Source organism: Plecotus auritus, assembly GCF_963455305.1.
Source record: "Plecotus auritus genome assembly, chromosome: 10".
Taxonomy (NCBI): domain Eukaryota; kingdom Metazoa; phylum Chordata; class Mammalia; order Chiroptera; family Vespertilionidae; genus Plecotus; species Plecotus auritus.
The window spans coordinates 8,591,143-8,605,076 of NC_137785.1; the positions used below are offsets into that span (position 1 = coordinate 8,591,143).

The 13,934-nt window shown below is 43.8% G+C and overlaps 1 protein-coding gene across 1 annotated transcript; it reads right to left on the reverse strand.

The window, feature by feature from the left end:
* Positions 1-2,999: 2,999 nt before the first annotated feature.
* Positions 3,000-12,902, reverse strand: LOC308235503 (uncharacterized protein). The gene is made up of 3 exons (XM_080644387.1): positions 12,610-12,902; positions 11,606-11,732; positions 3,000-5,471 (listed from the first exon to the last, which is right to left on the reverse strand). Exons 1-3 carry the CDS (start codon positions 12,766-12,768, stop codon positions 4,168-4,170), a joined length of 1,590 nt encoding a protein of 529 aa, XP_080500513.1. The 5' UTR covers positions 12,769-12,902; the 3' UTR covers positions 3,000-4,167.
* Between the last annotated feature and the right edge of the window lie 1,032 nt (positions 12,903-13,934).

Genomic DNA, 13,934 nt, shown 5'->3' on the forward strand with positions numbered 1-13,934 from the left:
CCTGGGTTGAAGGCTCCATTCCCAGTAGCCGTGTGCAGGGGTTAGCCTACCAATGCTTCTCTCTCTCCATGGATGTTTCTATCTCTCCGTCTTCCTTCCTCTCTGAAATCAATAAAAAAATATTTTAAAAATCTCTCATCCTCTGGTTTCTCTTCAGATCACAAAAATCTTTCACCTTTTAAGAATCTCTAAAAATACATATATTTTAAAGGTATAAAATCGTAAAACACATTATTCCAATCCAAAAAAAAATTTATTCTCTAAATCAGAAAAGGCACAAAATGAATGAAATTCCAACATCCATCTTTGTTATTCCATTGTCTTTTTGTTCAACAAAATTGCCAAAACTCATAAAACATTAGGCAGAACATATGACCAGCGGTTTTAACAAAGATACAGACACAGCAAATATACATCTGAGAAAAGACTCAACCATAAATTTGTAGAAAAAATACAATCAAACTGAGGTAGCACGATAAACTTACAAAAAAAAAAAAGTTTAAATAAATAATGATTGACCAAATTAAATATTCTCTAGGATATGGAGAATGTGAATCCTTCATACACTGCAAGAAAAATGCAAAAAAAAAAAAAAAAAAAAAGGACAATCATTTAAGCTTTATATTTTATTTTTAAAGGATACTTGACTAATTTTTAGACAGAGAACAAGAGGGAGAGAAATATTGATGGAAGAGTACCATACTGGCCAGCCGCCTCCTGCACACCCACTTCTGTGGATCTAGCCCACAACCCAGGCACATATCCCCACCGGCAATCAAATCCACAACCTTGTGCTCACAAGATGATGCCCAAGCACTGAGCCACACTGGCCCTGCTGATACATTCAATTTAGATCACAATTTGCTAATCTCAGTAAATTTAAACATTCACCTACTGAAAAACTCAGATAATGCCATGAATTTGTGACAAAAGGAAATAACACCAATCTTATATAATAAAGAGGTAATACGCAAATTGACCATCACTCCAACACACAAGATGGCCACCCCTATGTGGACTCAAGATGGCTGCCACAAGATGGCCAGCAGGGGGGGACAGTTGGGGGGGACCCAGGCCTGGAGGGGAGGGTAGTTGGGGGTGACCAGGCTGGCAGGGGAGGGCAGTTAAGGGTGACCAGGCTGGCAAGGGAGGCCAGCAAGGGAGGGCAGTTGGGGACAACCAGGCCTGCAGGGGGAGCAGCTAGGAGCAATCGGGCAGGCAGGGGAGCAGTTAAATATCGATCAGGTTGGCAGGGGAGTGCTTGGGGGGGGGGAGGGATCAGGCTTGCAGGCAGAAGGGGTTAGGGGCAATCAGGCAGGCAGGCAGGTGAGCAGTTGGGAGCCAGCAGTCCGGGATTGTGAGAGGGTCTTCTCTCAAGGGTTCCCAGATTGGAGAGGGTGCAGGCTGGGCTGAGGGACACCCCCCCCCATGCACGAATTTCGTGCACCCGGCCTCTAGTATCCATATAAAGAATTATACAGGAATGTTTGTACCAGCTTTATTGGAAATAACCAAATATTTATTAAAATGGACAACATGATGGTAATATTTAAAGATAAGAATATCTAGCTGGTTTGGCTATGCATAGAGCATAGGCCTGCAGACCAAAGTGTCCCGGGTGTGACTCCGGTCAAAGGCACGTACCTTGGTTGAAGACTCCTTCCCGGTCCAGGCCCTGGTAAAAGCTCGTGGAGGAGGCAACCAATCGATGTGATTCTCTCACATCAATGTTTCTTTCTGTCTTTCCCTCTCTCTTCCACTCTCCAAAATAATCAATGGAAAAATATCCTTGGGTGAGGATTAACAACAACAACAAAAAGAATATCTACCAAAAAAAAAAAGAGGTGAGTTACTAATATATCTTTAATAAATCTCCAAGAACTTATGAAATATAAATTAAAGCAGAAAAATACTTAGAAAAAGCAAAGTTCTCTAGTAAAATGGAATGTAAATCCATGGTTGCAAGTAAAGCTGTGAAGAACAGGGACAGATTAAATGAGGTCATGAAGCAACTACACAGTGACAGATATGGTCAGCATTATGAGTGTAATGATGGTTTCAGTTTCATGCACACGTCAAGATTTATGAAACACTATACTTAAGGCATGTAATTTACTCATTACAGCTGTTAAAAGAATGGTTCAAGATAAAACAAATGTACGTTCACCTATTTTGGAACAACAGGTTTGGCAACTCTATATTCAATCCACATTCTTTTTTTTTTTTTTAATATATTTTATTGATTTTTAACAGAGAGGAAAGGAGATGGGTAGAGAGTTAGAAACATCAATCAGCTGCCTCCTGCATACTCCCTACTGGGTAGGTGCCTGCAACCAAGGTACATGCCCTTGGCCAGAATCGAACCTGGTACCCTTGAGTCCACAGGCCGACGCTCTATCCACTGAACCAAACCAGTTAGGGCTCAATCCACATTCTTATGCCCTCTGAGCAAGTCTCATCTCAGTGACAGAAAATGCAACAAACAATGAAGAACTTTCACCCAAACCAACCAGAATGCTGACTGGGTCACAAAAGCCACAGCCCTGGACAAAAGATACCCTTTGTTTTCCTCTTAGTTTTGCTGCCAGAGCACCAATGGCTCTGATGGGAACATCTGAGAAGCTACAGGAAGCCACAAACCTCTTCATTATAATCAATCACAATAACCGCTCCTCAGACAATAAACATGCCGGGAGTCCCTCAGATCTGTGCACACACAACTCCTGTAATTTTTTCCTCAAAAAAATTTCTGGGTGCAGGTTTAGATGAAGACCATTCCATCTACTGGGCTGCAGTCTGGTCCAACAACAGCTAGGTCAGTGTTTCTGCAGTGAAAGGGGTTCCCCTCACGGAGATGGGCCTCCAACCAGTGACCATCACCATGGAATTGAAGGCATTGGGGCACCTGGCACTCTGCAAGACCTGGGCTGGAGGTTCCCTTCAAATGTCTTAGCATCCCTTTTTTTTTTTTTTTTTTTAATATATTTTATTGATTTTTTACAGAGAGGAAGGAAGAGGGATAGAGAGTTAGAAACATCGATGAGAGAGAAACATCGATCAGCTGCCTCCTGCACACCTCCTACTGGGGATGTGCCTGCAACCAAGTTATGTGCCCTTTACCGGAATCGAACCTGGGACCTTTCAGTCCGCAGGCCAACGCTCTATCCACTGAGCCAAACCGGTTTTGGCTTAGCATCCCTTTTAAAAAAGAAAAAAATTAATGTTGGCACAAGACATATATGAGGTTGTCACAGCTACCCCCTCTTTGGAGTGACCTCTATGTCTCACAGCATCAAGACATCATATGAGGACTAGAGTCCACAGTGTTTCCTGGGAAATTATGGGCAGCAATGTAAATTTGGCAATAACTGGTGCACTATTTTCTGCAACATAGTTTTCCCCCAAGAGCAAAAATGTTTGAGACCCCATAGAAGTTTTTCACCTCATCATGCTTGGAGAGTCCAGACCTCTTTATAAACTAACCAAGAGAGACAAATAGAACACCCAAGAGTAAAGAAGTCTTAGGAAAAAGCCTTCATTATTTTGCAAAGAAAGAAACCTGACACGGGCAGTTCTCCCACTGATGACCTAGGCACTCTATAAACCCATCATTAGCATCTAGGGAAAGTGTGTCCTTGAAAATAGCAGTCCCTCTGCAACATTCTATTTACTGGGGCCAACAGTCTTCAGTCCTATGTGTTAACTCAAGACAGGGAAACAAGAACTAAGGGCTCAGGTATTCCTAATTTTCTTCAACAAATCAGACAACAGAGTTAGCTTCCCTGGGCACATGAGGATGGTGATTGATGCCATCTGTAGGAGCCTTATAGGTGGTTCAGGTGAAATACCTTCAACAACAGAAATATGCAGTGACACAGACCTGGCAAGACAGCTTTATATGTTAGAAAGTGAAACATAGATACATAGAGTTCAAACATAAAAACAAACACAACAGCAGAAATAGTTGCAGGGACGTTACATAATGTAGGTGATTAAATGTATGAGATATAATTCATACTAATGAGACTTCACATATTTTCTTGTAATATTGTTAAGTCCTAACTAAGAGTACACATCTAGGAAATTTTTCACATTTGGACTCTTTTGTGTGGAGTGAATTTACATATTAGACTGAGAGATATCTCACATTAATTACACTAGTAACAGCTATCTATTTCCAGTGTGAGATCTCTGATGACGAAGAAGGTGAGAGTTAAATGCAAAAGATTTCCCACATTCACTACATTGATAAGGATTTTGTCCAGTGTGAACTCTCTGATGATATTGGAGACCAGAGCTACTTGTAAAAGACTTTCCACATTCACTGCATTTATAACGGTTTTCTCCAGTGTGAACTCTCCGATGACTACGAAGGTGGGTCTTAGTGGTAAAAGATTTCCCACATTCACTGCACTTATAAGGATTTTCTCCAGTGTGAACCCTCTGATGACGATGAAGGGCAGTGTTCCAGGTAAAAGACTTCCCACATTCACTGCATGTATAAGGCTTTTCTCCTGTATGAATTCTTTGATGATTACGAAAATGGGTGCTACTGGTAAAAGATTTCCCACAGTCACTGCATTTATAAGGCTTTTCTCCAGTGTGAATTCTCTGATGACGACGAAGGTGGGTGTGAGTGGTAAAAGTTTTCCCACATTCACTGCATTTATAAGGCCTTTCTCCAGTGTGAACTCTCTGATGACGACGAAGTTCAGTGCTTCTGGGGAAAGATTTCCCACATTCACTGCACTCATAAGGCCTTTCTCCACTGTGAACACTCAGATGATAATGGAGGCCATTTCTACCTGTAAAAGCTTTCCCACATTCACTGCACTCATAAGGCTTTTCTCCACTGTGACGTCTCTGTTGATAATGAAAGCTAGAAAATTTGGTCAAATATTTTCCACGTTCAGAGGAAACAAAACACTGACTTCCTGCATGGACACTCTTTTCCTGAATAAACGTATGGTTGCAACTAATGTCTTTCTTACATTCTCTTCTGGTGTAATAATTGTTTCTCCTTTTAAACGTCATCCCACGTGTCGAAATAGCATTTGGACTGTCCCTGGTCTGAGTAGCCTTTAGGTGGACAGGTCCTGACCCGGTAAGGACACCGTGCCCAACCTCCCCACATGTGAAACGATTCTGGGACACACTGAAATTGCAGCTGTTTGCACGTGAGATCCTGTCCACACCTCTAATGAAAGACTTCTCTCTCACATGCTGCTGGTGAAATTTTGCACTGAAATAAAACTGTTCTGCACATGCCCCACACCTCAACAGTATCTGTGGGTGTTGTGTTCCCTGCAGCTCCATCCCGTGGATAATGTTTCCCAAGACGAGCCCACAACTCTCACAGGGGTGGCTCTTCTGGGAAGACAAGGCTAACTTCGGATTCCTGGCCTGTAACACTCTTACAGAATTGTTCTTCTCAGGTGCTGGCTCCACATTCTCTGCTCCACAGCAGCAACCTGAACAAAAGGAAACGCTGGTGAAGTACATGTTGACCTGATAAAAACAGATTATCTTAACCAGAGATGTTTATCTATCATGACTGGACATGATTCCATAGAAAGATTTTCAAGATGAGTGAGTTACACTCTGAGGAAATGGCTGTTACACTTTTCTTGGCCCCAAAGGTCAGTGGATGATGAAAATGTCACCAAGGGAGGGACAGAAGCACAGGATGGGACACAAAGAAGAGAGGAAGGGTCTGCTAGTTGTTCCTCCACAAATGGCTTCCGTTAGGTCCTTTGATGCTGGTGACGTGAGTCTGTGTAGAACAATTCGAATGTGCTCAAACCTACAAAATCAATTCTATTAGAGCACGTGATGGTCTACCTCAATGTAGCAATAGGTGTGCACTCTAAGGCTCTGAAGACATGGACCAACGGTGGAGGGCACTAAAGAGAGACCAGTGAAAGAGGCAGAGGTGCAAAGTTTAGAGAGGTTAGGTTATCCATGGGCTGGGAATCCAAGTAGAGTGAGCACTGATCACTATTAAAACTGTGTCGTTGGCACAGTGTCAACAATAAGCAAGAACAAGTAGAATTGGGTGAGGAATGGGCAGTGGTAACAAAACACTGTTGAACCAAATGGGTTCCCAGTTATGAATGTAACAAAGCCCAGGTGTAAAAACCTCCCCAACAGCCCTTTACTCAGGCAAGACTGCCTGCATGTCCACTGTGTCATTCATAAAGTAATGTTTCTACTGTGATGCAGAAATGATTCTTCCGCTTAATTCCCAGTTGAGCCATTGCATGGGATAAATGATAAAAATCGTAAAAGAAACATTGAAAAGATGGATGGTCAACACTGTGGTACAACAGCAAGCACAGATGAGATCTCAGGCAAAGGACCTATGTGAGTGACATCAGCAAGATGGCAGAATCAGAGATACGAGCATCTTCCCCCATCCCAGAATAAGTAGACAGCTATCCATGAACAAAAACCCCCACAGGAAATGGGAATAAGAGTATCATGAAGATGAACATAAAGAACTGTACAGAAAGAATGACTGGAAAGACTGGGTGAGCAAACATATTTGTAGTTAGCTACGGTCAAAAACAAGGGTCAGAGTTATTTCTATCAACCATTGTGCTTCTGCTAACATTGACCACAGTGACCTGTAATTCGAAAAATACTGGAAATTTTGTTTTTAAAAACCACAGAATGGCCCTAACCAGTTTGGCTCAGTGGATAGAGCGTCGGCCTACGGACTGAAAGGTCCCAGGTTCGATTCCGGTCAAGGGCATGTACCTTTGTTGCAGGCACATACCCAGTAGGGAGTGTGCGGGAGGCAGCTGATCAATGTTTGTCTCTCATCAATGTTTTTAACTCTATCCCTCTCCCTCCCTCTCTGTAAAAAATCAATAAAATTTATTTTTTAAAAATTGGAGAAACTTTAGCTGCACTACCGGAAAAACAAAACCAAGCCTCAAATAAATTAAAAAGAAAAGAAAGATAAGACATTACACCTGATATTATGAATCACAAAGCAACATAAGAGATGTTGATGAGGAGAAACCAAGATGGCGGCATAGGTAAACACCTGAGCTGCTGCCTCGCACAACAACTTCAAAACTACAACTAAAAGACAAAAGGGACATCATCCAGAACCACAGGAAGGCTGGCTGAGTGGAAATTCTACAACTAGAAGGAAAGAGAAAAGCACACTGAGACTCAGAGGAGCTGCGGAAGTGCAGAGGTACAGAGGCGGGCGTGCGGAGAGAACTGGCAACTGAGTACCCGGCTGGCTTTCTCAATCGGGAGGGAGACAAAAGCTCCCGACAGCTCTGAACTCCAGTTCCAGGTGAAACAATGGGGACCCAGACTCATAAGGGGAGAAACTGGACTGTCTGGCAGCAGGTGGAACTCGAGGGCGGCTTTCTCTGAGAGGTGCTTGCAGTGATTACCGGGGGACACTGAGACCCAGGGGCCTCTTAGGGCAGGGCTGACAGGAAGCCACTGCCGTTTGCTCCGCCCTGAGACTCCACCCCATCCAAGCAGAGCACAGAGGCTTTTGCATATGAATGTCCAGGTCCTTTGAATTCTAAACTTACCTAACAAACTGTACCTGAGTCAGTGAGACCCAGAACATACAAAAGGCGGCACAAGGCCCCACAGCAGCTTGCATTGCTTTACAGCTGGGCCTCATCTGGGCACCTTCAAAACCCAAACGAAGAAGAGGAATCTGCAGAGCTCTCCGTAGCACCTGCTGGGTGGCCTCAGGCAGAGGCTAAATTAGCACCTCCTTGGAGATCCAAGATCCAGTGTACCCAGGGGTCAGAGTAAGACCATCCAGATTACAATTCCTCAGATCCATAAGGCACACTCTCAGGGGGCAGACTCAGTGAGCACCAAAGCCCCACTGAAGCAAGTCTTGCCCCATAAGGGTGTCTCCAGCACAGAAGTTCTCCCATCGTAGACACCACTGATCCTCACAGCCAATTGGCCTGGAGGTCAAATCCTCCCAGTGATACCAACAACAATCAAGGCTTAACTACAACAAGACTGTGCACACAGCCCACAAAGCGGTGCACCAAGAGTGTCCACATCAGGTAACTGGGGAGGCTGAGCCACTGGGCCCTATAGGACACCTAGCACACAAAGCCACTCTATCAACTCAGGGAAGCAGCCAAAATGCGGAGACAAAGAAACAGGTCACAAATGAAAGAAATGGAGGAAAACAAACGACTAGATATAGAGTTCAAAACCACGGTTATGAGGTTTTTCAAGAATTTTCTAGAAAAGGCCTATAAATTTAGTGAGACCCTTGAGGATATGAAAAAGGACAAACTAGAAATTAAGCATACACTGACTGAAATAAAAAATAATATACAGAGATCCAACAGCAGACTAGAGGATCATAAGAATCAAGTCAAAGATTTGAAATACAAAGAAGCAAAAAATACAACTGGAAAAGCAAAAAGAAAAAAGAATCCAAAAATATGAAGATAGTGTAAGGAGCCTCTGGGACAACTTCAAGTGTACCAACATCCGAATTATAGGGGTGCCAGAAGAAGAGAGACAGTAAGATACTGAAAACCTATTTGAAGAAATAATGACTGAAAACTTCCCCCACTTGGTGAAAGAAATAGACTTACAAGTCCAGGAAGCACACAGAACCCCAAACACAAGGAATCCAAAGAAGACCACACCAAGACACATAATTAAAATGCCAAGAGCAAAAGATAAAGAGAGAATATTAAAAGCAGCAAGAGAAAAACAGTTAGTTACCTAAAGGGAGCACCCATATGACTGTCAGCTGATTTCTCAACAGAAACTATGCAGTTCAGACGGGAGTGGCAAGAAATATTCAAGTGATGAATAGCAAGAAACTACAACCAAGATTACTCTACCCAGCAAAGCTATCATTCAGAATTGAAGGTCAGATAAACAGCTTCACAGACAAGAAAAAGCTAAAGGAGTTCATCACCGCCAAACCAGTATTATATGAAATGCTGAAAGGCATTCTTTAAGAAGAGAAGAAGAAAAAAGGTAAAGATAAAAATTATGAACAACAAATACATATTTATCAACAAGTGAATCTAAAAATCAAGTGAATAAAAAATGTGACGAAAAAAAAAAACAAAAAAAAAACAAGAAAAGAAAAACAAAAAAAAAAATATGAATAGAATAAACTGGTGAATATAATAGAATCAGGGGCATAGAAAGGGAGTGGACTCACAATTCTCGGGGGGAAAGAGGTGTGGGGGGTGCAGGAAGACACTGGACAAAAATCATACACCTATGGATGAGGACAGTGGGGGTCGGGGTAAGGGCCAGAGGGTAGGGTGGGAACTGGGTGGCATGGAGGTATGGCGGGAAAAAGAGGAACAATTGTAATAATCTGAACAATAAAGATTTATTGAAAAAAAATAAGAGATGTTTATGTTAGTAGATGACATGACCTCCCTAGAGAAATTTGTCAAGATGCCACTATGAGCTTGTGAAATTAATAAAGAAATTCAGAGGCCCGGCCAGTAGCTCAATTGGTTAGTGTGTGGTCCCGATGCACCAAGGTTATGTGGTTGATCTCCCATCAGGCACTGAAGTATGGTAGCAACCATACTTGGGTAAAAATTACTGTTTAATATTTTAACCTTGCTGTTTTGGGTTCTGTACTCATTTAAAAGTTATTTTGATTTTCTGAACTTATGTATGATTGAAAACTCCATTGATGGTGGTTTGAATATCCCATTGATTGTGATCTCACTGGTCATCGAAGCACATTCCTCTGAGACCCAGGACAGATTGTGATCTTAAATTGTCTCAGTAGCTACAGATAACTGAGTTCAGTTGACTCAGTGGTCCTGGAATCTGGACAGCACAATTATTCTAAATTGTCCAGGTGGTCCCAGAAAATGCGTTTCTGTTGATTCAGTGATTCGTAGATACTTTAGATAACTAAGTTGCTTAAATTCTGCTTCTGTAAAAATGCTTTTTCGCGAAACAGGTTCCTCATTCCAGACCCAAAGATGTAATCAATACTTTTGTGATATTCTGCATATAAGCCAGAAGTGGCAAACTGTTCGGGGTTGCAAGGTCTGGAGTGCTTTTGCTCCCTCGTATGCCGCTGGCTTTTAATAAATGACTCCATAATTCCACCTTTTTTTTTTTTAAAATATATTTTTATTTATTTATTTATTTATTTTTAAAATATATTTTATTGATATTTTACAGAGAGGAAGGGAGAGGGAAAGACAGCTAGAAACATCGATGAGAGAGAAACATCGATCAGCTGCCTCCTGCACAACCTCCACTGGGGATGTGCCCGCAACCAAAGTACATGCCCTTGTCCGGAATCGAACCCGGGACCCTTCAGTCCGCAGGTCGACACTCTATCCACTGAGCCAAACCGGTTTCGGCTCTTTCATTGATGTTTCTTACTCTCTATCCCTCTCCCTTTCTTTCTGTAAAAAAATTAATAAAAAATATGTTTAAAAAAACCCAAAAACTAAGAATACAATTAGAAACCCGTGTTTCACTTACAACTTTAAGCCTACTTTCTCCCTGCTCTGTATACACAGTATATTTCCTATCGTAAAGTGTAACCTGTTGTGTAGGTGGTTTCTAGCTACTCCTCCATAAGACACAGCTGGTAGATTTTGTAATTTACACAGGCCACAAGCTCTGCATTTAGAAATGTGTATGTCCACCTCTTGATGATAGTCACTGACCAAATCCCATGCACAGGAAGACATTTTGGGGACATTCAGTTTGATTTTTTTTTTTAATACATCTTAGGTTGTGGATTGCGTTCGTTTTCTGCATTCATTTGTTCTTGTGGAAGCTGATACAGTGTGAGGAGTCATGTACATGTTTATGCAAAAATGTTTATTGAAGTGATTCCATTAGTATTGTGGTCTAATACTTGGAGAATGACCTTCATTTTTATAACTTTCTTTTTTTTAACTGCACAACTATAAAACCTAGAAATGTTCTCCCCTGCCTTTTAAAATAGAAACCCAATTTTTTATTCTAAAGTATTTGTAATACTGCAAAGGTGAATCCTATACATGCTCAATAAAAATCATATCGTAAAGTTTTTAAAAATGTATTTTACTGCTAAGCACTAGTAACAAGCATCTGAGCTTGCTAGAAAAAGGGTGGCACTAGAACTGCTGAATCCAGGGTTGCCAAAAACATGGACTTAATAAAATATACAAAAGTGTGTTCCTGTACATAATAAGTAATTAATATATAAAATAAACAAGGTATTCAAAAGATTCTTTAACCAAAAAATAGTTTATAAGCAGGATGAGGATGTAGAAACAATTCATCAAAAACTATGTACAAATGACCAACAGGAATATAGAAAATGATTTCCTCACTGATCAAGGCGGAATCTCTCAGGCTTCCTGCAACACTACCAACCACAAGTCCTTCCCTGTGAACTTAGTACAGCGGGGAGAATTGGGACTTCAGGAATAGAGGGAGCAGTGGAAACAGACCAACCCTCCCCAGGACAGCAACTACCCAGGAAACTGGAAAAATCAAGCAGAACCACAGTCTACAGGGGAGGACAGAGCACACCCTGGGAGATGGGGCCTGGGAAATGGCAAAGCCAAATCCAGGTGACTGGTGAGAGTGAGGGTCTTACCCAGCGAGGATAGAAGTTCAAAGTTCTCCAGCATCACATTCAGGTACAGCTGTCTCTGACCCTCATCAAGGAGGCTCCATTCCTCCCTGGAGAAGTACAGGGCAATGTCCTCAAAGGTCACTCCAACCTGTCAGAATGGAGACAATTGAAACCAGAGCTGTCTCCCTGAGAACCCCCAATCCTACTCCTTACACACCTTCCCCCCCCTAAACCTCCTCCAGGGCACCCGGTTAGTGTGGACACCAGGCCCTAATGCCAGTGCAGGCTGGTCTCTCATCACAGTCCCATTACTCACTGGGATTGCCCTCAGCAGAGCAGCTGGGTTCGGTGGGAAGGATTGGGGGAGGGGAGGGTAGAGAGCAATGCCATTTAAGGTCTGGGCGACGCCTGCTGGGCCCCACCCTTCCGGCCAAGCAATACCACTGCAGTCTCCTAGATCATGCCTCCAAGACAAAGCCAAGCCTGGGTTTATGCTTCACCTTTAAGTCCCCACACCAGGTCCCTGGGACCATCAGCTCACACTTCCTCCGGATGTGCACACCACTGGGTAATGTTTATCCCCTTCCCATCTTCACACCCCACCTTCACTCCCTCAGCTCTGCCCCCTTCCTGCTCCAATGCCACTGGATCTCGCTGGACTCCCCCATGAACTTGGCACATGGCATGTACAGAGCTTGTCTTCCAGCCGGGTCCAGGACCACCCCAGGCCTCTGATGGACCCCACAGCCCGGAAAGCCCCGATGAGTCTGTGACGTCCTCCGTGCAGCCTCTGATCTGTCCGCCAATCCTCACAGCCCACATCCTCAGGGAACCTCAGATGCAAGTCACCCCTGTCCTCTCTGCCCTGCACCGGCTGTGCCTCAGAAGCCACAACACTCCTCTCTCCCCTCCGCCTTCCTCACGGTCCTCCTCGCGGGACTGAGTTGAGGACGTGACAGCCGCCCGCACCCGGGCTGTGGTGTCTGCGAAAAGAGGCGCTGAGTACCCGGGGGACACAAACTCACCGCAGCCACACGCCTCCACACGGGGGACGCCATTGCACTCCGTGGGCGCAGCGGGGGGGGAGCGACTGGAGGAGAAGCTGCTCCGGGAACGGCGGTCCCAGTCCTGGCCCAGGCGCGTGTGGTGCGCGAGCTGTGAGCCCCAGTGGAGGCTCCGACCATGGGCTGTGAGGCGGGGAACAGCGCCCTCCGCCTTCTCCACCGGACTCTGCGACCAGGAACTCCTGACGGCCTGACACAAAACCCAGAGAAGACAAAATCCCGCCTGCCACACTACGGCTCCGCCCTACGGAACTGGAGAACGGAAATGCCTATTCTGAGCCTCCATTGGCTCTGCCTGGTGGCAGTCCACGCATGGCCTTCTGGGTAATGTAGTTCCTATGCTCTGAGGCCAGGATCCTGTATTTCCTCTGCTGACTCCAGGACTGGATTTAAATGCAAATAGCCCAAGAACACAGCAAATATACTCAGGGCCCTCCAGCGCCTTCAGGGAGGTGATTTCTAGGGTAAGGTTGTTTCTGGAGCACCTGCGTGGCTGGTTTTGCATATCTTTCTTCCAGGACCTGCTCTTCCTGAATAACAGGCATTGTTTCTGCATTCAGGACATTAGCCAGGTGTCTCCTTCAAGCCAAAGGTAGCTGGGGGAGGTTCTTCCAGTTTCTAACGAATTTTAACCTGCCTTCATTGAATCCATTATACAAAGTTTATGTCACAAAATAGACACTCAGAGCATCTGTTTCTGATGCCATCCGAAGTGTCAGCTCTGCCTTGGCTGCACTGTGGATAAGATGGCCAAGAGACATGTGAAAAAATGCTCAATGTCACTGATCACCAGAGAGATGCAAATTAAAGCAACAATTAGGTATCACCCCACCACTGTCAGAATGGCTGCCATCAACAAATCAACAAAGGACAAGTGCTGGGGAGGATGTGGAAAAAAGGGAACCCTAGTACACTGCTGGTGGGAATGCAGATTGGTGCAGACATAATGGAAAACATAGGAAGTTTCCTCAAAAAAATTAAATATGAAACTGCCATTGGACCCCGTGATCCACTTCTAGGCATATATCCTACGAAACCAGCAACAATGATCAGAAAGACTGTATGCACCACTATGTTCATAGCAGCACAATTTTAAGATCTGGAAACAGCTCAGGTGGCCATTCATAAATGGCGTGGATTAAAAAGCTGTGGTACATTTATACCCTGGAATACTATGCAGCAGTAAAAAAGAAGAATCTCTTACCCTCTCAGACAGCATGGAGGGACCCAGAGAGCATCATGCTAAGTGAAATAAGTCCGTCAGAGAAAGACAGTATCACTTCATC